Raw genomic sequence first — 27,548 nt, 5'->3', positions numbered from 1 at the left:
CAGTAGAAAGCGAGGCATACTCCCCAGGCACTATTTTTAAGAATTATTCCCAGTTCAAAAAATGAACTTGTCTCTCTGGTCTTCCAGTCGCTTGCTTTCTCAGAACTAAGGAAGGTGTTTACATACATCATATTCTTCCACGAATATAAGCCACTGAGAACACAGGGCTTGCTTTTTCTCTTATTCCAAGACTTCTACACAAGGCTATGGCTTTGACAAAGTCAGCCAGGAAAAGAAACAAAAGTAATTGTCATAATGGTTGTTTAAAGCAAAATTAGTTTTTATTCTTTTTTTGTGAAGGAAGTTTTAACGTCAGCAGAAAAATATCAGTGAAATGTTTAAGCATTTTTATGTTCCGTTGTACAGTCTTAAAAACATTGAGTTCAGAGTTTTCCCTGTATTGCTGAAGTTTTTATTTTAAAGATATATTTAATAGCATGTTTGCTTTAACTACAATTGCAAAGAAGTTTCTATAATTACACAATTTCTCATTCATAACTTCCTTATAAACTGAACACTGGAATTTAAGATGTTTGCTAGCTGTGCTTGAAGGTGAAGGTTTATTTTAAGCTTGAGCAAAGTGATTATACCCAAGTGAAGATTTTTGTGGATATATGACCTTTTTACTGGTACAAATAAATACTTAGCACTTAAGAAAAAAAGAAAAGCAATAAACCCACAGTGAATATTAGGCTAAGTCTGTTATTAACCCCAGCTGGCACTTCAGTCCTTCTCCTTGATTTGGGAAAAGATGCCAATTGAAAATTTCCTCCAAAAAGACATGCACTGTGGCCTCTGCTAAGCATGTATGTCGAACATTAGAAAAATTAGTTTTTTAGCAGCATTTCTCATTCTGTTCAAGTGGACTGTGACTGAGAGATCTGGCAAGATAGGAAATCATTTGCAAAGATAATTTGATTAAGGAAATCTACAGCAACACAACTTCCCCTAAATCCAAGCAGTCTCTTCCCTCCTCAAAAAACCCAGTTGAACAAAAATAACTGAACTTACTCCTCCTACGCAAAAGAGCTAACATAATAAAATAGATAAAATACAGATAAAATACATTGCTTCTCTTTCCCTTACACGTGCACATGCACGCGCGCGCACACACACACACAGAGCATGCAGTTTTACATGACCTAATGACATTTCTTCTAGAGGCTCTATCTCATTCCATGTCCAGAAACACAAAAAGTGTTTAAGTTGAAACATTTAATTTAAGTTAAAACATTTAAGTTTAGAACGTCTGCGTGGTACATTAAAGGTTATTCTATTCTAAAGGTGAACAGTGAAAAAGGCAGGAGTCCTGCAGAGCTAATAGTATGCTCTACGTAATTACAGACCACCATAATGCCTGGGCATGAAGCACTTGAATGCAAGTTGACCAGGAGCCAGTTGATGGGAGAGCTGAGACAGTGCTCGTGGATCCCACCCCCTGGCTCCAAGCCCCACAGTCTCTCTATGGCCTGCAGCGGCACTTGCTGCTACTGTGCTCCATGTAACGATAAAGCTTAACGATGCTGAATACAGACTAGTTAATTGGAGATGTAGCAAAAAAGACAGTAAACTACACTGTGCATGTGCACATACACATTTTGGAAAATTACAGGTTAACTAAATGTAGTTTTATATCCACTCTTCTACTGAACTGCCAGCTCTTTCCCTAGACCACAAAGGTGTTGGAGCTCAAAGAAAAACTGGAATGCAGCTCTAACATTAGGCGAGAGACCTGTTTTTCCTCAACCTCATTCCTGCAAATACGCTCTGCTGAAATGTGCCAGAAGTTCAGCCCCAGGCAGACGGGAAACATCGTTTGGCAAAAATCACAGCAACTTAACCCAGCTTATGGTAAGTTGTATTAGGCAACCATAGCATTACAGGTACCACAAGAAATGTCACCTGATTATACGTTTTTGTACAGGGCCAAGATCATAAATGCACTGTCAGGCAAAAAAATCTGGAGGGACCTGTATTTTGATCACAGTTTTGACTGTACCATCCTTGCCCACCGCTGTTCATTGGTCAAATTTCCACAGGTACTAATAAAAAAGATTTATATTTAGATTGTCTCCCTTCCAGACTTGCTACATTTTTTTCATTTAGGAAACCATTTTAATTACTCAGCACAACGGTAATTGCAGCTTCTATTCTATCTGACCTTTCACTGAGCCACCTAAGAAGGGAACTGACTTCCACCAGAGCAGAAATTTTGTCATCCTCTGAGCTCGTAATGCATTAATTGACCACCATTGAAAATAAATGAAAACGCTCTTACCAGAACAGACATCTCCACAACATCTGATGGCTGAAGGTACTCTGGGTCTACTTTGGGCCAGGACTGATGCAGCACATCAACATCCCAGTGATGATGAGTACAAAGTTTATTCTGCATATGTGCCAGACCTGGAAAATGAAACCAGTCAAACATTTAGCTGTACTGTAACCAGAACATTCGATCTTTGGAATTTGTTTGATAAATAAGATCAGAAAGAAGTTGACTTGAAAAGTAAGTCCCTTAGGAGGAAATAACATTGTTTAGATTAGCATACAGCACATTATAAACAGAAAGATATACACCTTTGAAGCGCTTGTTTTATACCATGTGTAGGGATGCTAACATGAACGTTGTGAGCACATTTTAGATTTGGATTAGCACTTCAAAACTTTGCCGAAAGCACAGAAGACCACTGTTTATTATTTTACATTGTAATACTGCAACACAAGCTGACCTCTACTTCTAGAAGTCAATCATAATACTGCAGTTTTTTCAATAACACCAGCAATTTGATTAAAATTTTACTAACAACTCAATCAAAATGATACACAATTTTGGCGTATTGTTTTACCATCTGTAATATGCTGGGTAGTTTCTAAATTTGCAAGTCAAGCTACTTGCAAGATTTTCTTGTATTTTGTGAAGTATCTGTTTTTTCACAAATTAAAGGTGCCATGTAAGAGTATTTTGCACAGCTTGCTCTTATGACACGTACATTCTGAAATGCTTTATCCTTTGATTTTATTTTTAAAAACTCCTAAAATGGCTATAAGTGATCTCCTTTTATTAAATAGGCTTTGCTCTCCCCACGACAATTCATTCCTGATTTGTTTAAGTAATAGGAGAAGAGGATGCAATTCATTCTGAAGCTGCATTCTTTAACTGAATAAAAGCTTCTGAATCAGATTTATGTTGCTGTTTACTCCAGCTGTAGGACAAAATAAAAAGATTTCACTTAACAAGAGGCTGTCAAATATGATCAATATTGATGATGATTGCTCTTGTGATTCTCACAAAGCCAGGGGATTTTTAAATGAAAACATTCTCTGTGTATGAATAAGCATACAGACTAAAACTTTTTTTAAGCACATGCTTCATTCAAAGCTGCAAAATGTATTTCAAATCTCATCTGGTTTAGGCAAACTCCAGCAAAAGCATAAATAAAACCCATCAACACAAGCTTCACTGTTGAGACTGAGGTACCTGAAGCTGTTCAAAACGCAGCACAATGGCAGACATAGGAGCAAAACCAGCCCATGCATAATACATACATCAATTTACCTAGCTGGATTGTTTAGACTAATACAGTGAATAATAGCAAACAGAGACATAAAGGGAATGCAACTTCCTCCAGGAAAATATGCCAGATTTTTGTCAGCACTTTTTCAGACAAAGCCCTTTGGTAAAATGACACACAGCCTTGCTATTTGCTGAATGATTCAGAAAGGGGCAGCGGGGTGGACCAGTGGGAGCTATTTCTAATGGCAAGCAAGAACGTGCACATTTCCTAAGAATAGCAACTAAGCCACAATCTTATTAGGTAAATAATTGATTAAAACACTTTAATGGATCTGGATTTGTGTATTTTTTTTCTCTTGTGACAGCAGCTCAGAAACTGAAAAGCAAAAGATAGGAACTCAAGCAGAAAAAAAATCTTTGCATTGGTGATTCATTATCACGTTGACTTTAAAGACAACAGCTGCTAGATTCTTCTCTTTTTGGCTTTTGAACATCCAGATGAGCTCATTTCTTTCCAACTGATCACATGCCTTGTGGCAGAAGCATGCATACTGGCCACTCCTTATTTTCCTGTTGAAGTGGATTCTTCAAACTATTTAAAAACCACTTTCTGATAGAAGTCAAGAGCTTCTATCTATGAAAGCAAAACCAGGGCCACTTTTAATCCCCGTGGAGGCTGTCAGTCGTAATAGACCTACTAATTAAAAAAATTAAAATGTCTTCTGAAACAGATAAAGTGTGACTAAGCACAATGTCTATCTTTTCGTTCGTTTTCTTGCTACAAAATGAGTTATGAGCTCATCCATATTAAAAAAAAGTGCAAAAGTCAACAGAACTAGTTTCAGAAAACAGAGTTTGACAGGAAACCAAAATGAAGGTTTTAGTTATGTTGCCTGTTTGGCTTCCTGCCTTAATTCACATTTTGTGAGCTGAAGAACACAATAATTTGGTTTGCATTTTCAGAATGCAACACACACAAAACCAGGAACTTCATCGCTATGATCCAGAATGGCGATGGTCCACTTGTCAGGAGCTAGGCAGAACCATCCTTCAGCCCTCCCACTTGATTCTGAGATGTTATGCAAAAGCGCTGTTTGAGAAGTTAAGAACCAACCATTTCACAGGCTTTTATTGTGAAAACACTAAAAACCTGTTTTACTGTCTTATTGTACTGGAAAGCGCCTAGTGAAGTGCACATTATGAAGCACCGTGCATTTTGCTTTACATTTTTTGACATATTTTGCTTTTATGGCTATAGATTCTCTTGCAGACGTAGGACAGAAAGCCACCTGAGTACATTTTTACTTACTGTAAGCCATTTACTTACACGTACACATCTCTACATCCATACAGGACAGATCAAGGACAACATGTGCTCAATCTGAAGCCCTGATCCTGCAATTGGATCTGCTTCAATGGACTTTTACTGACTAGCAAGCTAATACTAAAACAAGTTTTCCCTAACGAGTAACTCACAGCATTGAAGCTCAAGTTAAAACACCAAGTTAAACACATATTATATTACTGTAAATGAGTGAGTTGAGAGAAGGAGGGGACAGCCCAAGTCTAACAATGTTTCAGCTCATGGCAATGTTTTATTAGCATTACATGAATATTTCACAAGCATAATACTTCCCCTAAGGTGCTATTTTGCAGGGAAGAGCAGATTCTCATTTTAAAGAGATTTAAGAAGGAAGATGTGGAAGCAATCATATATCAGCATGGTAAGTTAGGACAGCAAGGTAATTCCAGTCTTGCAGAAAAAAGGGACTAGAAAAAATTATCTGTAAAATTCCAGCAATAGTGCAGTTGGTTTGACACAAAATTATGTAGGCAAGAGAAAAAGATGTGATTAGGGAGTAAACTGAGTAAGAGCTAGCATGGGACAAGGGCCGGCATAGAGAGGTTGGCAAAGCAGAAAAGGCAAGGAGGACGGAAGTCTTAATGGGTGATAAAAGGAAGTTAATGAAGGCATCTGAGGCAATGCCAGTATCAGAGTTTAGGACTAGGGATTTTCTAAGCGGTGATACAAGGAGATCAGAGGGGGCAGTATGAAGTGACTATGAGGGCGCATTATCCAAATGCTGCTAACTTTTGGGTTTAGCTAACTCAAAACAATAGAAATCTGTGTTAAGTAAAAATCCACCACACTAGCAGACAAGCAGATAAAGTTTTCAAAAAGCTCAGAGCAGGAGTGTGTAAGGGTAAGTGGAGATGCATTCTGGGTCAGTATCTTACTCGCCTCTGCAGCCCCTTCCAAGGACAAGATTGTTACCATGTTACTTTGTTCTTGATATGCTTTTTTACTATTTAATGAATCTTCCTATTTGACAGATTCAGGCAAGTTGTGTATCCAAAATACCTTTCTGCAGCCCAGGAGGAATATGTCTGTCAGTCATGTATGAAATGGTCTGCAATCTCTAAGACATGATAGCGATACGATAACAGCAGTTCCAGACAGCTCTGAGAAAAACAGTATTGTACTGCTGGTATAGTAGTACACAACCGGGTGAAGTCAGGAAAATTTACATTTACTCAGTACAGTGCTAGGGGATTCATTTTATACATTCCCTAGTGACAGATGTGGAGAACCAAGGAGGCTTGTGAAAAACCTGGGTTACTAAAAGCTAACTCTAGAATGTGTTTCCAATTCAGCAAACTCCATGTGAATCATTTTAACCTTCTGAAAACGATCTGCCTTTCTCCATTTGTACGGACTTACTATCCTTCACTTTGGGTTATTACTCTTGGATGAAAAAAAAAATTTTTTTATTCCAAATCGTGTTTCTTCTTCTTGGATTTGTGAAGGGGGATTTCTGCATTCAGATTTTCAATTAAAATCTGCAATATCAATTAGCTTCTACTCAGCTCTCTTCATTACAGAAGCCTTCTTGAGCGAGGACTGAATTCAGAAGAAGAAATTTTTGCAATAGAGCTTTTGTCATTGCAATGACAGTTAAAATGTTGCTAAGACAATTGCACATTACAAATTCCAATAATTATGTTTCATTTCAATACATCTTAAGATGTGTTTATCATCAGTGTATATCTTTCATGTGCCCTCTCTAATAAAAATTTAACAACTCACAATAAGCAGTTTCATATCCTTGTCTGGACAGCAAAATACTGTACTACTACAAACAAACTAAAAAAAAAAAAGTCTCAAATGGTGTCTGTATATTCCTCAGATACAAGGTTTCAGGAAGGAAACAGATTTCCTCATCCTGTTAGTGTTCATGAACTGCCAAGATATCAGCCGGATGAACTCTTCCCACACTGAGGGGCTACAGTCGCTTTTTATGTTATTAAGCGATAAACCAGTGTATTCACTGCACAATTAAGACCATTAGGTTGACACACCAAAATACTGAAAACTGTTCCTTCGCTAAGCAGGAGAAAGAACTACTTCACACACAAAATATCAAAGCGCTGGGTTACTATTGTTCAGCTGCTGAAAGGTGAGGCACTTATCAAACAGCATTCAAGCAGCTTTTCCCTTCACTCAAACTGGAAATATTTACTGCCAATACTGAAGTATGCTCTTCATCCAGCTCACAAAGGGACCAAACCCTTCATTCCTGCCTGATGCATGAAAACAAGGTGGTCACATATAAACTAAACCCCATGGGAGAATAAGCCTTCAGCTGCGGAAGAACAAAAATTGCTATATGTTGAATCTACCTAATTTTACTTTAATTGTACTTAAAAGTCGAACGTTACATCAGAAGCATCCTTGGGATATCAAACTGAAGTTCTGAGTTTGCAAAGTTTATCAACAAACTAACAAAGAGAACACAGTGGACTAAAAAGCTAGAATTTCAAATGAACTCTGATGCAACTCCTACAGAGCAGGATAGCATTATTACAACCAAAATTACTTATACCACTGATGCTTGTCATTACTTAAAATGTCAAGCAAAGCATCTTTAACACTCTAAAATTATCTTTGTAATTTTCCTAATATTTTCATTAGTTGGCAATCATTAAGATGGACTGATTTGCAGTTAAATCCAGCTGTAAAGAACCTTTTGCTAATCAAGAGGATACCTATATACATATATATACACTTAGCCAAGTTTTAATTTTTACAAGCTACTGTATTAGAAAACACTGTTTTGAAATTTTTTTTTCTTTACATTTCACTGTGATCTGTGTCAAATAGCTTTTAGATTGAAATGGAAAACAATTAAAATGCAAAAAAGCATTTTTTGCTATTTAAATATAAATGCATTCAGAATGCAAGTATTTAAGAAAATTTGTTAGATACTTAAAGTTTATCATATAATGTTTTGCAGTTAAACGTTATTTTTTCGAGCAAAGGAGAATATTTTATGTAGTTACTGAATAAAACTAACAGTATCAGATATTTTTGGACATCAGATCCTACAAGATTTTACTATTTATAGATGCTAGCCTCTTTTGCCTAGCTTTTTATTCCAAAACTAGAAAAGGAAAAAAGGTTGGCTGATTTTTTCAATTTTCAGCACACCTGTCATTTAAACAGAAAAAATACTATCTGCACCTGCAGAAGGGCTTCCAGTTGTCAAAAGTTATTTTATTACCTCTACAAAGCCTCATTCCAGGTGCTTAACCAGAAAGTTCTATAGTTCTGTGGCTTAACTGCCTTTAAATCTTTGGCAGAATTAACTTAATATAATACGATACATTAAGTCAGGGTTTTATTGTAGGTTGTCATTATTTCACATTTAGTTTTAAATTCTATTGTAATTTCTTCTTAAATGTTTCTTGATCATAATCAGTGGTCAGCAAAGCATAAAAGGAGGGATTACAATGCAACAGTAAAAGTATTATTCATCCTGTGAAGCACAATGTAAACAGTGAAAATTAATGAGAATGCTCTTTTCTTCTCTCTCTTTTAAGGCTGTAGTAAAATTAATATTAGGCATATCTGACTATGTGGTAAATTTTCTAATGAAAAACACTAACAAGAAAGCAAATAATTTTCTTCAAAAAAAGCTTAAATACACAAGGAAGTGTAATGTGGTTCAGAGTTAACACAACAAGTTACTGTTCCTATCCGCCTTCCTACTCAACTGTAAAGTTATCTGTTTGATATTAACTATAGGGCTTCCAAATTTTTCAGTTTCATTTTCCCCTGTAGAAAGAAAAATGCTCCTTGTTTTAATCACTAAACCAAACAAAATGTAAAGGCTGCATACAAGTTATTTTAGAATGAAATGTCAGTATTTAATTATAAATACGCTGCTTATGTGTTGTTTATTATTGGCATTTCAATAGCAGACAGAGGCTTCCATCAAAGTGTGGGGGTCCACTGCTATAAGTGCTATTTATAGAGCTAATAATATACAAAGTCCTCTTCCTGACTAGTGTACGAGAGAGGAAGCAGCACCATCCCTACATTTAAATGCAAAGCCAAGGTACAAAAGAGAGACTTACTCTGAGTGTGTATGGAGAACTAAAGCACAAAGAAAACTAAACAGAGTATTTAGAAAGCTTAATTTTTATACCGAAATTATTTAAAATAAGAAAGCATAATCACCTATACATAATAAAGTTTAAGAAATTGGTTACACCAGAAGAGCAACAAGACTTGGTGGAACTAGAGTGCAATTCAGAACATGAACTTGGTGAATCTGTCTCTAGAATATAGTTGGACATTTTTCACCAGAAATCCCAATCCCAGAGCAGACTTGCTAGATGTTGGCTATTTCAAAATAATATAGTCTTCTTACCACAATGCAGTAGTTAAATGTACATACGTTCTTCTGATAAAATTGTTTAATAACTTTGATGTAATGTAATGATGACCATGCCAAAAAAGATTGTGATTTTCATGTTTGGTCACAAAATTCTTCAGGCAATAACCACCACAAAATGTTTTTGTGCACTAGTCGCACTGAATTACAATGCACAGTCTTTGGACCACACAAGCAAAATTTTATCTTTAAATGCAGACAGGAGCCGAGGACAATACACTCCCAATTTTTATTCTGCTTCCTTTTCATTCTTACATCACCGAGAAATCCAGAAAATGTTTATCGTTCTCATTCTCCAGTGATTTCAGTAGTAAGAAAAGACTTCTTTCTCTAACATTCAAAACGTTACAGGATTAAGCTTTACATTTGACAAGTTACGTTAATTAAGACATCATCCTAGTGTTGTCATTTTATCAAACATATTTGATATTTCTGTATTCCCTGACATTTATTTGAATTTCAAGTTCACAAGGCACTGTATGTGTAAGTAATTAGTCCGGACTTCTTCTGTCTCCATCTCAACCAATGCGGAAAACAAAATCGTGACCATTACTTCCATTTAAGTATAATTTTAATTAGATGGTACTTCATATTGTAAGAGAATATTGACCAGAAGTAGTTTTCTCCAAATGGATCATGTCTGATGCCACTGTATTCTAAACAATTAAGTTTTTATTAAGACATCTTGAAAACATTGGAAATGAAAACACAGAAAAAACCCCACTCTCCCCAATATATCTTGCTGTTTCCAGAGTCTCTGCCCCTGTTATTGCTTTGAACAAAAGCAGCCTTTCTTTGGCAGGTAACATTATTACAGTGCCATGCACAGCTCTGAAATAGAAGCAATTTAGTAGCTCTGCTCTGTAAACACTTTAATGCACAAGTTTTAGGATGACTGTTGAATATAAAACTGTTAAAACAGCATCCAAAAGCTAACACTAGGTCCAAAACCACACAGCAATCTGTGGCCAGTCTTAATGCAGAATATATTCCTATCTTCCCACACACGTCTTGGGACTTGACCCAATAAACCTTAAAAGCAACTGCTGAACTCCGGCATGCACATCCCTTATTTCACAAGCTTTAACTGCAGGAGCACCATGCAACTTAGCCCACTTGGGATGCAGACTTCAAAGTTTACAAAAGTGATAGATCTTAAAAAAGATTTCCTGTCTACCATTCCCACTCTCCATGAGAGGTTAATTTGCAGCATAACATCACTTAGCTTCTGCAGAATTTTAGAAGAGTAGGATTTTTATTGAACACTCTTTTAGTCTTTTTAGGATACAGCCCTCTGACATGGTCCTCTCTGCCTGAATTCCTGAAAGAAAGTATTTGTAATCCAAAGACTCTGAAAGAGTTGTTTGAAAAAGAGCTGTTTCTATCCTCAGGTTTAGCTTTTAATACTGCCATCCACATACAGGAGCAGCTAGCAGCTGACATATAAATTCCTCATGCAAGTCCTGTCTTGAATTTTCTTCCTTCTCTCTTTCTCTGCCTAGTCTTAAGAAACTCACCTTTGTTTGCAAAGGGAAAGAAGCTAAAAGCAGACAGATCTGGGAACACCAAAAGTTTCAAGTTTATTTAGGAATTATGACAGAAGGTGACAAGATAGATGCAGAATTGAGGGATAAGTGACACATGTATTATGTTAACTTTTTGCCTTTTTTTCCTGCAACATCAATAAAAAGTGTATTTCTAGAAATACCTTTCCACATCTCTGATGCAATGTGCGGAGCCATAGGTGCAACCATGATGCAGAGTGTAGCCAAAGCATCTTCAAATTCTGCGCTGTGGAGAGTAAGAGGCCGAGAAGCTTGCTAAGTGAAAAGACAGAAGGAAAAGAAAACAAATTGTTAATATAAATATTCTGGGGTGGAGGGGAAAGTAGTTTAAGAAGAAAATGCAGCAATAAAACCTAAAATCAATGTCTATGCTCAGGATAGCATAATTTCACAATAAGTTAGAAACTTCTTAAAAGTTTGGGAGAATTAAAACCCAACTCTTGGTCACAGAGTGCTCTCTAACACTTGGAAGCTAATCCTGAAGAGGCTGATGCAGACCCTTGGGGATCTGCTCTGGTACAGGAGTCTGAACACAGACCCATGCGGACAACACTGCCCCTCAAAAAAATAGAGTGCTGCCACTTTTAGAAATGCAATCTTAGATAAAATCAGAACTATTGAAAAATCCAGATTTTTATTTGTTTTCTGGTCTAGATCAGGTTACCATTATATGCCTGAAGGCTTGCTCAACCAGATCTAAGAATACTGACAAAAATAATTATAATAGTTTATTATATTTGCTCTATCGCCACTGGCTGATAAACAACATAATCTACATAAAAATGCTAACGACTTAAGTTATTTTTACGTTTGTTTTAAAAAGGGGAATTTGCAAACTCTGTTACTAGCAGACAGTTCAGTGGTGAAAGCTGTCTCTGAGGAATGTAAGATTATGTGCGATTTTCCTTGTAAAGAATAACCCTTTTCTTTAAATCAGAATGTTTGGTAATTCTGTAATGTACTACTATACCTAGCTACCTATGAACTTGTTTAAAATCAAAAGAGAACAAAGAACAGAGCTAAACAAAATGTATCCTTTTGAAATTACAGGATGCAGATGTAAACATCAGAACCTAGTAGCTCTAATACCCTCAAGCTCATCCCGCAAAACAATATATTTCAGGGCTACAGTGATACTAGAATGTACGGCTTTACAACCAAATAATTCAACGAGGCTCTCAAGTTAGTAGCAATGTTAATGACAGTAAATGACTTATGGAAAGCTGGACCTGTAGTTCAGGCAGCTCTTGCTTTGTATGAAGACTTACAGGAACAGAGTCTGAGAGAAAAATATCTTCATTCGTATCGCGTACTTACATGGAGTACGTTAGTGAGGCTCATCAGTCGAGAAATAGCTGCATTGAACAAATGATCCTTAGTGAAGTACTCTGTTACCTTGTATTAAAAGAAAAGGTTTGTCACTAATCACTTAAAACTCTCAAACATGGAATATTGGGTTTTAAAATGAAAAATAATTATTCCTAATCAATTTCAATTTGTGAAATATGCCCATATTACCTCTTACATGAAAATCACTTCAGCATGCAAACACATCATAAATGCAACCACATGTGTGGATGGGAAAATAATAATCATATAAAAATTCAGTTCACTAGTTCCCCTCTGTTTCAGGATTTTAAAAGCTTCAATCAATGCCAATTAGAACTGTGTATTAGTAATCACCCTCTATTTCCTTTAATATAATATCTTCCCTTTGCCCCTTGAAGAGGTCTTCACACTTGTATATGCAGTTATGCTGGTGACAGCTTGCCTATCCATAACAAGATTATAGTTCAAATGTTTGTTAAAACACCTGGAAGGTCCCTCGCCACAGGATTTAAATCAGGAAAAGTTTTTATCTGTAAAAAATATTTTAAGTTAATTTTGCAGGTATTTATGTCTCCTTCTGAGTCTTCGATAATTGAATTGACACTAATCACAGCATGAGACAACACATAAGAGATGAACAATCATTTCTATAATTTTTAGGATACGCTAATATATTTTCTCCAACAACTTTTTTTCATTCTATATGAAACAGCAGGCATGATAATGAGGTGTGAAGCAAACAGATCAAAAGCTCTTGTTAGGGATAACCTGCATAACTCACCTATAGCTTTGCTACTGGAAATGGAATTACTCCAAGCCCAGATTGACAATATTTTAATGCCAAAACGCTTCATCCTTTAAAGGAGGCACACAGCAGAGAAATTTTGCCAATCCAAATTTACTATTTTGCAAGACTTCTGTCCCATAAGATTTGTACGTAAATAAAATCACTTATACAGTGAATAATTCACTTAAAAATTATTTTATGAACTAATCATCTGGGGAAAAACTCTTGACTCTCTAAGGCAAGCATATGGTTTTAGCATGAGCAGCAAAACTTTTTTAGTCATTTACAAACTATGTGTTTCTTTTAACCTCAGATATCACCAGATTCTTCTGATCCCAGATCTTTCTGGCTTCAGCCTTCTCTTTCTTATTCAGAAGCCCAGGATTGGGCATGGTTCCTGAAGTCCTTGCTTCAATAAGTTTGGTTACAAGTGTCCAGAGGCGCGTCTGCCATCTCTGAACTCCTGGCATAGCATCAGCTGAGATTAATGAAAGATTGCAGAAACAAATTTCAGTTACAATGAATTAATCCAAAACTTCAAAGAAAAGCAGAAAGGAAACTGAATGCTAGACTTAAACATTTTTTTAAAAAAACCTGTATTTTAAATGAAAAATGTCAATGCAATTAAAAATGCCTTTACAAATAATGCCAGGTTGCCTTAATGGAAAGAAATCAGTAAGATAAAACAAAAGTATTTTTCTGCAATGACTTTAAAACATCGATACAGCAAGAATATTTGCTAAATTGGTAAAATAACCCAATTTTATGTCAATGTTAGAATGTTCATCTCGTGTTTTAATGACTCAAGAAAACAGTTCTTCTACACGCTCTCATTTTTCAAACTCATGGAAGAATACAAACATATATATATACACACACGTATGCACACATGCTTTTTTAAATGGAGAGGTTTCTTCTAAAATTTGATTTTAGAAATTACATATACTTTTGTTGCTACAGAGATGCTACTGTGCTAACGAGTATAGGCTCTGGTCCTTGGTACCATCTTTTGACACAGTTTAGTTTGGGATGGGGAGATTATAAAGCTGTTCACCCTGACCCTGCAGGCATCAATCCTGGTAGGCTTGGCATTATCTAGACTGTAGTAATGGTGTAATAAGCTGCTGGGTAAGTTTGACCACATCTGGTCCTGCATTGTCTGGAAGATTGCTTGCCCACACCAGGGGAGAGGGGGAGAGAATGACATGAGGCCCTGCCTACATGTCCACCACTGAAAAGACAAGGAGTCTAGTCTGGAGGGCCATCCTCAAAAGGGTATCAAAACACATCCAGTGAATAGAAGGATCATGGCAACTGAGAACCAGTATTTAATTATTATTCTCTGAGTAAGACAATTTTCTGCATTGGGTTTCCGTGGCAAGGTTTTGGTACCGGGGGGGCTACAGGGGTGGCTTCTGTGAGAAACTGCTAGAAGCTTCCCCCACGTCCGACAGAGCCAATGCCAGCCGGCTCCAAGACAGACCCGCTGCTGGCCAAAGCCAAGCCAATTGTTGACGGTGGTAGCGTCTCTGGGACAACATATTTAAGAAGGGGAAAAAAACTGCTGTGCAACAGCAGCCAGAAGAGAGGAGTGAGAATATGTGAGAGAAATAACTCTGCAGACACCAAGGTCAGCGAAGAAAAAGGGGGAGGAGGTTCTCCAGGCACCAGAGCAGAGAGTCCCCTGCAGCCTGTGGCGAAGACCACGGTGAAGCAGGCTGTCCCTCTGCAGCCCATGGAGGTCCATGGTGGAGCAGATATCCACCTGCAGCCCATAAGGACCCCACGCCAGAGCACATGGATGCACCCGAAGGAGGCTGTGACCCTGTGGGAAGCCCATACTGGAGCAGGCTCCTGGCAGGACCTGTGGACCCGTGGAGAGAGGAGCTGACGCTGGAGCAGGTTTGCTGGCAGGACTTGTGACCCCATGGGGGACCCACCCTGGAGCAGTTCGTGATGAACTGCAGCCCGTGGGAAGGACTCACATGGGAGAAGTTCGTGGAGGACTGTCTCCCATGGGAGGGACCCCACGCTGGATCAGGGGAAGGGAGTGAGGAGTCCTCCCCCTGAGGAGGGAGGAGCGGCAGAGACAACGTGTGATGAGCTGACTGCAATCCCCACTCCCTGTCCCCCTGTGCCGCTCAGGGGGGAGGAGGTTGAGAAAATTGGGAGTAAAGCTGATCCCGGAAAGAAGGGAGGGGTGAGGGAAGGTGTTTTAAGATTTGGTTTTATTTCTCATTACCCTACTCTGATTTTGATTGGTAATAAATTAGATTAATTTCCCCAAGTACAGTCTGTTTTGCCCGAGATGGTAATTGCCGAATGATCTCCCTGTCCTTATCTCAACCCACAAGCCTTTCGTTGTATTTTTCTCCCCCTGTCCAGTTGAGGAGAGGGGAGTGATAGAGCGGCTTGGTGGGCACCTGCTTGATTTCTTCAAGTTAAACATTCACTATTTTGTTATCATTAAGAAATTCAGACGAAACCTTAAAGATTTAAGAGGTGCTCTTCACCTACTTTCCATTTTTTTCCCCTGGAAATATCTTTAGACTGCTAACATCTCCTTTTGTTCACATTTTCCAATACTCTTTTAACACGACATAACTCCGAAATCTTTCTTTGTATTTGTCAAGTCATAAACAGGTTGGTTTGAATGACTAAATGCATTTTTGCTAGCATTATACCTGCATGTGCTTAGCTTTCTTAAAGAATATTTAACCACCAAGCCCTAGTATACTTTGCAACTAAGATTTTGTACCCACAATTCTCATACTAATTTAGTTATTCCATTTTCAAGATGGAAAAATACAGCAAAAAGGTTGTGTTATCACTGAATTAGCTGCTTCAGAAGGAATTATGTACCTGTGCACCGTTAAGGACGCAGGAATTTAGCTTGATTCCAAGCTGTTGTTTTTTTTTAAGAGACATTACCTCTTCATATGCCTAGCTCTGTACTGTTATGATTAGATGATGACAGAAAGCCAATTGACAAAAGTCGTATAGCGCTCTCCTCCAGTACATACAATAGTGCAATAATACGTAAATAAACACATATGAATGTAAAGGGTGACTGACACCAAGTGAAATAACGCTTAGTGCAGGCTGAACTAAGTAGCACGAAGCTAACACAAGAAAGAATGAAGGAATACAGCTTTTTAAACCAGGCATAGAATGTTTTGTTAAAGCCTTATGCAACAAGAGGGCTAGATGTAAATGTATGCATAAGACTACATTAAAATGTATGAACCACAGTAGGTAAAAGAAATTAATATCTGCCAGTATGACAAATTGCATGATGGCAGTAAATAAGTGCGTAGGAGGGTAAATCTTATCTTATTGAAGAATTAAGCTCATAAAAATGTCATGGGTGTACAAATACTAGTTACTAGGAACTCTGATTATCTTCTAATGAGATTCTTCTGAGAAGTATTTCATGGTCCAGCTTACAAAAGCCATTGCATAAATGTGTAAATAAATGGAAATAATAAAAAATTGCAAAGTTTTATCTGTAATCTGATATGATTAAAAAAACATCTTATAATGAAGAAAATAATCTTAAAATAATCATTTTCAGTCAATCAATCACAGCTAATAAAAAAATAAGAGAATGAGGTCCAGGTTTGCACTCTATTTCAGAAGAAAATACCACTTGAGAAGTACTTTTCATACATGCTTTTAGCTTGAAAGAGGTAAGCTGCTTGCAATAATCTTCCAAGCTGCCTCTCAGTGACAGCTTTGTGACCCCCTCTCTTTTAAAAGAAACAAACAATAAAACCTGCTCATTACACTTTTTGATTCAATTGTTCCAAAACTTGGGCATCAAGAACCGTATTAATTTTGTGTTTTAAATATAACACACTAGGGAAAAAAAAAACCAACAACCCAAACAACAGAAACAATCTGACTTACTTTTAGCATCCCACAAAATATCTTGTTCTGGAGGAGCAGCAAACAGAATGTAAAGACGTAGGGTGTCAATGCCATACTCTTTCACTAATTCTTCAGGGTCTATTCCATTGTGCTTAGATTTGCTCATTTTTTCCCAAGCAACTTGGAGCTTCTCACCCGTTTTTAGGTAAACTGGTTCAGTTCCTAAATATTAAGACATACACAAAATATTAGAACAAATTTTGCTCATTTGTAACAGCAATTCATTTTGTTCCCTAAGTATAAGAAGAAGCAACTATTTCTAGTGCCTTTTTTTTTGTTTCCAAACAGTTTAAAGAGGAAAACCCATTGTAAATGTAATAACCCTTTTCCCTCCTAGATTTTTCCTACTTTCATATTTTAACACAATTAATATCCCAATGCTTCCATTGCATTATGACAGTCTCTTTCTGCTGTTTGGAAGCTGTATCTCGCACTCAACCTTGATAGCCCCTGAGACTCAAGCATTGTTATAACCATGACATTTAAAACCTCCTAGATAGGTCTACTGATTTGGTACAATTTTGTCCTGCACATAGCTTTTAGAACCACCAGATTTCAATTCATAGGTTTCAACTGCAGTAAGTTATCCTGACAAGAACTTGCCTTCTGTTGCATGAACTTAGAGATGGAAAGGGGCATTTACACTGATAAAGGTGCAACCGAGCAAAAACACCTGCTACGGAAAAGCCCTAGGTTTTCTGGAAGAAAATAGGATAGCAGACAGTGGTAAAGGTAAGGGGTTTTTTGGTTTGTTTTTTAACTGGCTTATGGGGTTTGTGTGCAGGAGAACAACAGTGAAAACAAGGTTGCATGAGAGGAGTGCTTAAGGGAGGCAACTATGACCAAGCCACTCTTGTTGCTACAGCTCCCCAGACAAGGGCTGCTGCTCCAGTTTATGCAGTGAAGGCACTGGAAAGAACTTGAGAAACAACACTTTTTCCTATACCCGTTTTACAAATGTCTAATATCTACCGAATACACCAACACCTGCGTTAGCTTTGCCATGGTTTTTTGTAGGTTGTGCTGTTTGCTGGGACTACTAGCTCCATTCAGCAAGCTGCTGAGTACTCTTAACAAAACTGACTTCTGGTCCTTTGGATGACACTGGAGCTAAAATAACACCACAGCACTGTTTCTGTGCTTGGATGCAAATAAAAGCTGCTGGATTAGTAGGGTCTCCGTGCACTCGGAGTGGATATGAATCCAAAACTCACAGAAGTTGCTCTCCAGTTGAAATATTACAAGGATTCATCTTCTCTTCCAAATTTTCCCAGCACTGAGACTTGTACACCAAAGCAGTCCCTGACTTTCTGGATGCATCTGTGCTGGTTTTCCCATGCACCCTCTCTTACCAGTGAGATCAACCTCCTCTCTCTTCAAACACTGGCCCGTTGTTGTCCGTCTGAATGTCTGATTCTTGATAAGACCTTGAACTAAGAGCTTATGGAAAGGCTCCCTAAGGATGGAAGAAAAAAGAAATTTGTCTGTTGAAAAGAGCTGTCAAAAGCATACTTTATGATAAGCCTCAGGTGTTGAGCCAATCAGGCACAATTATTTAATGAAACAAGAATTTCAAGTTGACTATACATAAACGGGTGTCACCTTAGAAAGAGTACTTTGTGCATTTATTCACGGTGGCTGGCTGGCAAGTGTAAGTATTTATTTGTATTCTGCACACATTCTTGCATCCTGATTTAGTACTGAGTTATTCTAACGTCACTTTTCAAATTAGCATCTGGATAATACACAAAAGTTTCTTGGTCAACTGTGCAATTTCACTAACTTCAAGCTAAATCCCCATTCGTAAAAGCATTCAAGTACCTGGCCTCACTGTCTTACAAGTATTTTGTTCTAGTTTCTCTCTGAGGAGCACAGCATTTTGAACAAATCCAAATCTTGCTGCACATTTCTTTCTATAAACAGAGAAGATAGTTTCTTTAACATAAGCACTTGCATGCCTTGTCCCTTTGCAGAACTAGCCATGAAGACCTAGCTGCAAGAAAAAAGTACACTAGAAAAATAGCAATGCTGGAATGTTCACATGTCAGTGGATCAATTTTTTAGCATCTTGAACATTAAAACTTTACTTTTCTGTCAAAATTTATATCAGGGAGAGTAAGGTCTCATCAAATGTGTGTATGACAGACCTAAAAAGAGCCTTAAAAAGACCAAAGCTAAGGGCAGTGGTGCACTCGGCAAGAAATAAACTCTAAGTAAACACTGCTCTGGTTGACGGATACATTATTGCTGCCACCTCCTTTAATGATCTTGCATTTCTAATTCATCAGGTCAGTTGTCTATCTTGAAAAAAAGACAACAAAATTAATCTCTAGAGGTTTTGGTCCCCGCTCGATAGGTCAGGAAAGGAAGACAGTTCTAACAGCAACCCCAAGAACACTGGGGCCAGGGAGGTGGTATGGAGCCAGACCCAGAAGGCATACACAGTCTGGGGAGTCTTCTCGTGGGATCCTCTGATACAAAGACATCGGTGACCATCATTTTGGAGGACATGCTAATCAGCGCTGGTTACTACTGACTTGCACCTCCTAATGCTCACACGCGTGCTCAACATTAAGCAGTCCGAATCCTCCGCACTTTCACCTAACAAAGCCCCCCATATTTACCAAAACAACTTATGTAAAAAGGATGTATCACTTATATTTACATATTTTTCAAAGAGCTAGAATAAATCCATCCATCTAAAGAAGAAAAAGTAAAAATAGGCTTCCACATTTTACTTCACATAAATGAATGTGAAGTAATTCATAATCCAAAACACTACTCATTTTATGAAGTCATTTTAGTATTTTACATTATTAAGCATATAAATTATATGACAACTTATCTCATGATTTAAACCACTGTAATTTATTTAATAATGTAGTTAAAGTATTATTAAATTACATAACAATTATGCATGTTTTAACTGTATTAAAGCAGATATCTTCCAAGTATTACTCTTTAAACCCTTTTGATGACTCTGAAGTAAGGAGATACTTGAAAGAAAAGCTTTAAACTGGGAGAGAGAAAGTGACAGGCTTCATACTTTATCTTCAACATATTCATATTTGCACACAAGTTTCCTTCCTTGCGTATTTTGTATACTTCTAAATATTATGCAAGTACTGGCAGATAGCGTATCATTCAGTCACCAAACAGCACTAGTCTCTACCATGCACCTGATTTTATCAACAATGTTAAGTAAGAGTAGCAATTCAAGCATCTCTACAAATATTTTTCTAAACAATATTTCATAGGTTGCCTGAATGTTTAGAAATTAATTAAAGGAACTTAAGGAGATGACAACTGAAGTCAAATTTAGACAGTACAAACAAGAAAAAGTATTTTAAAAATAGGAGGTAATAATTATCTAAAAATCTCAAATAATTATCTCAAATTATCCAAGTGAATTAGAAGATGAAAATCGGGAACAAAAACCTTGTAATCCTATCATCAACAAATGGTGTAAAAATGCTTCAGGAGGTAACTGTCCAGGGTAAGTTTCTTCTTACACCAAGGAAAAATAAAAAGACTTTTTCCCCTATCATTCAGTCTTCAGTCTGGTTAAGATCTCAAACAGTTATTAAAATAGCTACACTTGCTGCTATCTAAAATAAAGCTAATGAGGTAGCCAAAACATCCAAATCAGACAGGACTCTCCACTGGAAGTGATTTTTCAAGGAACACTTATTTTTAATGACAAAGAGTTAGTTCAGATCATATGCCAAGTTATTAAAAGCTGAATGTAGGAATGAGCATTTCCTATTTTTGTTTATGCTGACAGAAGCTACAAAAATGCAATACAAAAAATACATTACCAAGTATGGGGAAAAAAAACCCCACGTGTTCCTAGTGGGAGACCGCAGGAGAATGGAGACATGCCCAAAATGAGAAAGTCAGAGCCCCTCTAATAAACACAGGGCTCAGAAACAAATTGAGCCCTGTACTGAATTTCTCCTGAAGCGCATAGTGATTTTGCCAGTGTTGTGGTGGCTCCATCTCATGGTCACATGCAGAGTTACACTTTAATTTACATTAATAAAACCGCACACCTAAAACCTTCCCCTTCGAAGAAGGCTATGTATTTCTTGGCTGCGGAAGGGGACTGCCAAGATGTCGCAGCACATCAGGCGTGATCTACTGCAGCACCCACTCACGGCCTGGCCTCATAAATACCTCCTGAGCCATACCACTGGGAAATACTGGAAATTCAGCTGTGTTCAGGCAGACAGATGCTTCTGGTCCACTAAGCGAAGAGGTGGCTTCAGTTTCTTTGAATGCTCGATCACATTTCAAGTTGTAAGGATGCTGGAATGGGATATGCCTTCACCTGCCCGTGAAGTCTGTTTGCGCCCACGCTGGAGTATGGGCACTGTGGCCTTAGTTGTGTGCAGCGTTTGATCATGTTGTATGTCAGATGGGACCCCACCTGTGAAGTCTGCCTGACACCTCCAAGAAGGATCAGCTATGCTAGCCATGAAGCATGTAATCCATCTTCTTCCTGTCAGTAATGTTCATATACAGGTCCATTTCTATGATAGACCAATCTCTCCATATAGGAGCATGCAATGGATGGAGGGCCATGTCCTCAGGCTCCTTGCTCTGCTCCATGCAAGGTGACTAGCGGGACTTTCAATCCAATTCCAAATGACCTGGCTGGAAGGACTCTGTGGAGCCTTCAACAGTGATAAACAGTAGACTCAGAAGAAGGGATAGCTCTAGCAAGGGAGCTCACTGCATGTATTTGCACCCCACATTTCTAGGAAGGCTGAGAGAGCCCGACGCTGTGCCCTAGAGTCAAGACAAGACCTTGGTCAATCACTGTCAGCTGAATTCAGGTGCTTGTAAAACCTGCAGTTAGATCTCTCTGTAACAATCTGGCAATCCTGTAGAAGGCCAGAAGTGATTGGGGGATGTGGGAGTGGATCATTTTACACAGAAAAAAGATCAAACAATATTGAACATTCAGATTTTACACAGTCAATAGCTGAGTGCTTTTACTTAAAATCAACACTAATGATAAAGTCCCTAATGAACATAAAGAAGCTCTAATATCCTTCCTCTACAGAATAAGCTATTTTTGTCACACACATATCTTCTTTTATTCTGTAATGCAGCTATGTAAAAATAGTGCCTTCTTACTCAACAGATTTGTTCTCTATCACAGTCAAATCTGCTGACTTAATGGCAACAATAAACTTTTTTATTGCTTTATAATCCTTCAGGGAGAATGTGCTAGATTCCACTTACAATTATTCATCAGACAGAACCGATTACTAAAGTCTAGGGAGGAGCCAAATTCTGTGTAAGTTGTACTTGCAATAACGCAGTTGAGCAGGTGTAACCGAGTGTGTCAGCACACACTCGCCATGGTGGATTAAGCTGGAACAGATGAGGTGGTTGCTGGCCCCAGCTGCCTACTTGGCCCCTCTCCCAGCGGTGGTCACAGCTGGGAGGGCTGACTAGCTTGTGAATTAATTCCAGAACCGATGCACTTTACAGACCAGATTGCTAAAACAAAATGACATCAATTTGGGCTTTATCTGTTGTCACATGTACCAATACCCAGAGGGTGCTATTTATTCTGCGTTGTCATTACTGAGGAAATAAGCAGCACTTCCCACCATCTCCAGTTCAATGTATTAAAAAAATATAATAAAAGATCATGCCCCACCTTTAGGGGATATTTAAACTACACTGACACCTTTACAATTTTAGATGCCTATAAACATTGCATCTTCTATGAAAGCATGTATGACATCTATAAATGAATGGCCTATAATGTACATCATATGTGAAGAGATTGCTTTGAAAATCTAAACTATGAAATTTTAAACTTTTGTTTTCAACGATATTATTATATAAACAGCCACTGGTACAAAATTAAAGACTATCAGGAAATATTTCAATGGATTTGAAAGTCAGCCAATGGAGCCAAACAATGAAAATTTCCATGAGGAAAACCTATCAAAATGAAAAATTACTACAGATTAATAGGAGAACCATAAAAATTTGTCAGGATACTAGATAACACTTTAAATGGTGGCAGATCTCATTAACTGAGACGTAGCAGAATTTTACTAATTTAATCAGTGAAGAAGATCTGAGCTACTAGAGAAAGACTGAAAATGCACAAGAGGGCAGTATTTTTTAACATTTTAATGTTTTCCCTCGGAGCAGAGGGCTTCAACACCATGACTTCAAGCTTTCTAACAATAAGCTCGTTGTTTCTAATCACCCTTTTCAGATCTCTCAGACCAGCCCTTGAGCAGTCCTAACAGAAGACTGCGCAAAAGTGGCTTCTGACCAATGCTAAAACATATTTAAGACACGTGGTAATATTTATAAAGGAGTTGAGATTTCCATGTCGAAACAAAATCCTAATTTGACTTCATGGCTTAAAAGCACCTAATGCTTTAAGTGCGTAGAGCTAAAGCACATGATGATGAATTTGTTATGGTCATCTTGCATTCTGAACACACGTATGAGCAGTACCTACAATGGAACCTAGGGGCAATGCTGTAACATATCTTCACATGTGGAACAGTTCTTGAGATTGTATATGGCCTCAAAGGAACTCTCCAGTCTTGCAAACTACTTCTACAGAAAGCAATTTTGATTGTCTCTGCTATTGTCACTAGGCATAGTCAGTGCTTCTTGAGCATTTTTTTCATTGAAGTTAAGAGTTTTTTCTGCAATTTACCATATTTAGACCACTCTAGGCACACTGCTTTGGTGCTAGTACTCTGTCACAGCGGAATATGAACGAAATACATTCAAAATTCATACAGCTACAGAATCACAGACTCTTAAAATAATGTAGGTTGGAAGGGATCTTTGGAGATCATTCGATCCAACCACTTTCTCACAGCAGACCTAACTTCAGGCTGCTCAGGGCCTCATCCAGCTGAGTTTTGAAAATACCCAATGATGGAAATCCCACAACCTCTCTAGTCAAACAGTTCCAGTCTGACCACCTTCACTGTCAAAATTATTTTCCTTTGGAAAATTATTATCCAGTTGGACTTTGCTGCAATCTGTGACTGTTAGTCTCTTCCTTTCTCTGTACATCTCTGAGAAGAGTCTGGTTCTGTCTTCTCTACAATCCTCCTATAGCAGACTGCAATTAGACTCCCTTCTTAGCCTTCTCTTCTCCAGGGTGAACACGCTCAACTCTCTTAGTCTCTCCTTGTATGACACCCTCCACTGGACCCTCCCCAGTTTGATAAAGTCCTACACATTGGGAGGCCTCAAAACTGGACACAGTATTCCAGATGTGACTTCCTGAGTGATGAGCAGAGATAATCAAAGCTAATGCAGCACAGTATTACTCTCAGGCCTACTGCTGACTCACATCTAACTTGGTGTTCACCAAGATCCCTACAGCCCTTCTCTATCGTGCTCCTCCTCACACAGTCGGCCCGGCCCTGTCTGTTTCCGTGTGCTCCATGTACAGGACTCTGCATTTGCCTTTGTTGAACTTCATGAGATTCCTGTCAGCACTTCAGATTTGCTCCTCCAACTTGTCAAAGTCCTTTGCATTGCAGCCCTGTCATCCAGAATATCAATAGCTTCTCCCCGTGTGCAATGAACTTGCTGAGGGTGCACTTTGTTGCACTGCCCAGGTTGTTGATGAAGATGTTAAATACAATTGGCCTCAGCAGTGACTCCTGGGGAATAGCACCTACCACTCAGACTTTGAACATTGACTCTTTGAGCCTGACGGTCCAGACAGTTTTTCCATCCATGCTGTAGTCCACCCATTCAGTCCGCATCTCCCTAGTCAGACTACAAGGATGCCATAGGAAGAGCCTTGCTAAATCATGGTAAAAGATACGCACAGCTCTATCCTCATCCACAGAGGGAATCATCTCACCACAAAAAGAAGGCAGGTTAAGTGGGGCGTAATTTCTTTCAGTAAATCCATAGTGGCTACTCCCAGTCACCTTGTCTTTCATGTGCCTGAAAATTACTACCAGGATGACTTGCTTTAAAAATATTCTTGGGGATCAATGTGAAGCTGACTGGCCTATACGTACTTTGGATCATCCTTCTTGCCTGTTCTTGAAGATGAGTTTTGCATCTGCCTGTCTCCAGTCAACAGGGACATTCCCTGATCACCATGACCTTTCAAAAACAATTGACAGCAGCCTCACAATGGTAAAGACCAGCTCCTTCAGCACCCTTGGATACATCCCATTTGGTCCCATGGACTTGTACATGTCTGGTTTACTTCAGTGATCCCTAACTCAATCCTACTATACAGTGGGTAGCATCTCTCTCCCTCAAACTCTCCTACTAAACACAAACCTTGACAGCAAAGGCCAAGGAAAAGCTTGTCATTTGCTACTAGGCTCTTTGTTCGATTTTGTATCAGGTGAACACTTTCCTTGATGTTCCTGTCAATGTATCTGCAGAAGCCCTTCTTACTACCTTCACATTCTTCACTGGTTTCAATTCTAGACGAGCTATGGCCTTTTCTAATTCCATGCTGCCTACCCAGATAGTGCTTCCACATTCTTCCAGGGGTAGCCCATTCTCGCTTCCCCTTTCCAGGCACTTCTTTTAGTGCTTGAGCTCACTCAGGAGGTCCCTTTCCAGCCAAGCTGGCCTCTTTCCATAACTCCTTTTCTTGCACACCAGAGTGGACCACTTACTTTGCAAGCAAACCTCCCCTTCCTTGTGGTCTCAGTTTACAGTGACAATACTTCAGCCACCATAGTTAATGTTATTTTGGGAGGTGGAAGAATTTGCCTAGCAAAAGAACATTTTGCTGCTGTGTGTTACAGCTCCACTAGATGGCTGATAGATTAGGATTGTAAAGTCTTTTGTAGAACTGATAAGCCTGAAATTGCTTGCAAGGAAAAGCTCTGAAATTCTCTGCTTAAAGGAATAGTGCCTATGACAGAAAGGATCTGCTTCGAGAGGCCCATTCCCTCTGGAGGAGAGGGAAGCTGTGCAAGCTGGAGACAACAGGGTGAAACACAGGTACACAAATCACCCACATCCAAAATCTCAAATACAGCTTTCACTGCAAACTATTTTGCAGGCAAGAATGAGTGATGGAAACGCATCGCCTGTTTTCATCAAATGATTATGAAGCAACTCAGGGAAATATTCCGCTGGCTCCACTGACTAGTCCATCTTTTTCTGGCGCACAGCTAATTGAGTTTTAGTTTTGTAGCAAAACTGCTGCATTCAAGAGAGTTCAGTGCTATGTATATGTAGGTTCCTCTTTTACATCAAGTTTTTAGAGCGGGCACTAGTAAAGAATGAATGCATACGAGTTGCCAGCTGAGAAATTACTGAGCAGTTGCTCTCATGGGATCCGTCATTTTGACTCAATCTATTCAAATGTCTCTGCTGATGGGAGAACTGGACAGAGCATGGGGCAGTAGTCCGCTATTCTGACAATAGTATCCTCCTTGTTGAGACATTCCTGTGAGGGCATTTTAGGGTAAAAAAAGGGCAGAATTTCAGTGGAAATGGGGACGTCAAGCTGGGAACCTGAGAGGACAAAGAACAGAACATCAGATGACTCACCTTCCTGCCTCAAACTTCACCTCTAACCAAAACAGAGGATAATGAATTAGGCTCTAGCAGCATCAGCAACAAGGGTAGTTAAAAGTAATTATATAAAAGTCATTAAATAAAAAATAAATTGACAGCAGATACATATACTGCTTTTGCTTATCAAGAACTGGTTTGCACTGTTCAGCTCCAATACTGCAGTGAATTATAGGAATGCTTATTTTTCTACATATGCTTGGTTCCACTGAAATTAATGGTATTACTGTGCATGAAGTTACCTAACATGAAATAATAGCACTACTCCGAATGCTGGAAGTTACTAGTTTATGCAAGCTTTTGCAGGCTGAAAATCTACAGCAACATTTTATCACTTGCTCTGAGCCAGTTAATTCATGTAATAAAAATGCTATGTATGTATGCATACAGAAAATGCAACTGATTGTGAGAAACCGAGTAGTTAGCCAAGATTGACAAGCAGGAAAATTCAGGCTTATTCAATGTAATGTTCTATCATCATAACAATGTCCACTAACACTCTTGCTAGTCAAATGAAATATGAAAGATTTTTATAGAAATATGTAAGGCTTACTTGTGTTTTGTCATCTTTAGGTCATGGCAAAAATGGCTGAAAAACCTCGCATAGAATAAGTGCATAACTGCATGCTCCTTTCCTCCGATGTACAAATCCACAGGCATCCAGTAGTCTGCTAAGTCATTATTAAAGGGCCTGAAAAAACACAATTATAGAAAAAATACAGTATGGAAAAGAAAGATCAGCTCTGCTAAAGTAGCTCATTATACTTGACTAGACACCACTGTTTACTGAGAGCTATACATGTGTAATAAAACTTTTATTTTTAATTTTTAAGAAGTGATATGCTTATTAAATTATAGACAAAATCTTAATTCCCTCTGAAAAGCAGATCTACAAAAATATTATTTCCATATATTTCAGGGAAGCAACTAAGATTTCATATATGTTGCCTGAGAAAGTGATGAAAATGTTTGCTTGCTCTTGAATGATTTTTTCATAAATAGCCTGTGGCTAGCCTTTAAATTTTTTAGTATTTATCAAGTTTTACATACAAATATATTACAGTGAAAGACAAAAGACATGCCCACTCAAAAACAGTTGATTTTTTTTTTAATCA

At 38.3% G+C, this 27,548-nt stretch overlaps 1 protein-coding gene across 3 annotated transcripts in view; it reads right to left on the bottom strand.

The window, feature by feature from the left end:
* The window catches only part of LARS2 (leucyl-tRNA synthetase 2, mitochondrial), an 88,230-nt gene that overhangs the window by 4,411 nt on the left and 56,271 nt on the right, over positions 1–27,548 (bottom strand). For all 3 annotated transcript variants that reach the window (XM_075143217.1, XM_075143218.1, XM_075143219.1), the window contains 7 exons: positions 26,987–27,124; positions 18,219–18,322; positions 16,846–17,028; positions 13,245–13,414; positions 12,138–12,215; positions 10,964–11,075; positions 2,279–2,406 (listed from right to left, as the gene is read on the bottom strand). In XM_075143217.1, the coding sequence (XP_074999318.1) occupies positions 2,279–2,406; positions 10,964–11,075; positions 12,138–12,215; positions 13,245–13,414; positions 16,846–17,028; positions 18,219–18,322; positions 26,987–27,124 (913 nt within the window). The remainder of the gene's footprint in view (positions 1–2,278; positions 2,407–10,963; positions 11,076–12,137; positions 12,216–13,244; positions 13,415–16,845; positions 17,029–18,218; positions 18,323–26,986; positions 27,125–27,548) is intronic.

Source organism: Calonectris borealis, chromosome 2 (genome assembly GCF_964195595.1).
Source record: "Calonectris borealis chromosome 2, bCalBor7.hap1.2, whole genome shotgun sequence".
In the NCBI taxonomy this organism is placed as follows: domain Eukaryota; kingdom Metazoa; phylum Chordata; class Aves; order Procellariiformes; family Procellariidae; genus Calonectris; species Calonectris borealis.
The sequence above is the reverse complement of the archived record's forward strand: the minus strand, read 5'-3'. Positions and strand labels throughout refer to the sequence as shown.